The sequence below is a fragment of the Emiliania huxleyi genome (assembly GCF_000372725.1).
Source record: "Emiliania huxleyi CCMP1516 unplaced genomic scaffold EMIHUscaffold_34, whole genome shotgun sequence".
NCBI lineage: Eukaryota > Haptophyta > Isochrysidales > Noelaerhabdaceae > Emiliania > Emiliania huxleyi.
In genome coordinates, this window is record NW_005199443.1 from 607,435 (window position 1) to 609,170 (window position 1,736).

Consider the following 1,736-nt stretch of genomic DNA (forward strand, 5'->3'; position numbering starts at 1 on the left):
TGAGAGGGTTGTGTGAGAGATGAGATAGTGGTAAGTTTTTTGGGTTAGGGGTGGGGGTAGGGGGGGGAGTATGTGGTGGGGATAGGGGTGGGGGTATGGGGTGGGGGTAGGGGTGGGGGTATGGGGTGGGGTGGTGGTGGGGGTATGGGGTGGGGGTAGGGGTGGGGTTAGGGGTTGGGGTAGTGGTGGGGCTAGGGTTGGGGTTTGGGGGAACAGGCGGGAGATTGGCGAGGTTGCAGGAGGGGCAGCGAGGTTGCAGCGAGATGCAGGGAGATTGCAGCGAGGTTGCAGCGAGGTTGCAGCGAGATTGCGGGGAGATCGCGGGGAGATCGCACCGGGCTCGACACGCGCGTGGGTGCAAGAGCGACGAAAAGCTCGAGCACCTCTCGCGCGCGCCGCACCAGCAGCCGCGCGCCGCGCCCCCGCACCAGCGCCGCCGCGGCGAGGCAGCAGCGGCAGAGCCTACGTGCTGAAGACGCCAACCTCAGGGCGGGGATGCGGTCTTGTGCAGCGTGTTGAGAGCACCGCGTGAATGCGACTACAGAGAACACCGTGGAACGCGGCGGAAGGCAGCGGAGTACGTGCCTCTAGAGTGCTGGCTGGGAGACATGGATCCGTAGTCAGAGTCTAGGCGTCAGAGCCGTGCGACGGCGAGCGCGCACTCGGACACGCGGCCCCGCGGCAGCCGCAGCGCCTACGCGGTGCAGCCGGCTCACATAAACGCACAACCCCGGGCCCGAAATCGCAGAGAGACAGTCACGCAACACGGGGTCCCAGGGAAGGCGAGCAAAACCCTTATCGCGCGCGCTAGACGCCGACTCGGAGGCTGCACCGCTCACACTAGAGGCCGTCATCGCCTTCGCCTTCCTGGGACCCAGCGCTGCCTTCTGACTGCCGTCGCTGTCTCTCTCCCTTCTCGACGGCCTGTGCTCGTGCGTCTTTGGTCCCGGGGGTTGTGTCTTTGCGTGAAGACGGTCTCGTGCAGCAGGCTCTCAGAGCAGCGCGTGAGTACGAGGGGGTGCGAGTACAGTTGAAGGCGGCTGACTACGGCCGAGCACAGCGGAGTGCGCGTCCTCTCGAGCGGTGCGCTACTTGGGAGAGACAAGACTACGCGTTCCGTCTTCTAGAGTCCGCAGCACCTCCGCCAACTCGTCGTCCTGGTCGGTGCCTCCCCCTCGCGCCGCCTCGCCGCCCTCGTCCGCGTCGGCGCCGATCTCGCGCGAGCGGGAGGGCGGGGAGAGCAGCGCCACGCGCGCCTCCGCCAGTAGCCGGTCTGGGTTCGGGTACCGTGGGGGTAAGGGAGGGTGGGCTCTTGTACCGTGGGGTAGGGGAGGGTGGGTTAAGCGTACCGTGGGGTAGGGGAGGGTGGGTTCGGGTACCATGGGGTAGGGGAGGGTGGGCTTCGGGTACCGTGGGGTAAGGGAGGGTGGGTTCGGGTACCGTGGGGTAGGGGGAGGGTGGGTTCGGGTACCGTGGGGTAGGGGAGGGTGGGCTTCGGGTACCGTGGGGTAGGGGAGGGTGGGCTTCGGGTACCGGCTAGCTGGCCCGCCGCCGCCTCCAGCGCCGCCTCCGCCGCCGAGGCGAGGCTGCGTGGCGGTGGGGAGGGGAGGAGACCCTCGCGCGCAAAGGCAGCCTCGACAGCCCGCAGCTCCGCCGCCGCCGCCGCCACCGCCGCCTCCAAGCCCGCAGCCGCCCGCGCGCCCAGCGCCGCAGGGGAGGCTGCGACCGCCCCCGCC

At 69.0% G+C, this 1,736-nt stretch overlaps 1 protein-coding gene across 1 annotated transcript in view; it reads right to left on the reverse strand.

The window, feature by feature from the left end:
- DSL1 (Centromere/kinetochore protein zw10) overlaps positions 1-1,736 on the reverse strand; it is a gene marked incomplete at both ends in the record, with an annotated part of 4,357 nt that overhangs the window by 1,171 nt on the left and 1,450 nt on the right. Inside the window, 3 exons of the mRNA XM_005773388.1 lie at positions 336-462; positions 663-694; positions 1,140-1,273. Coding sequence (XP_005773445.1) covers positions 336-462; positions 663-694; positions 1,140-1,273 — 293 coding nt within the window. The remainder of the gene's footprint in view (positions 1-335; positions 463-662; positions 695-1,139; positions 1,274-1,736) is intronic.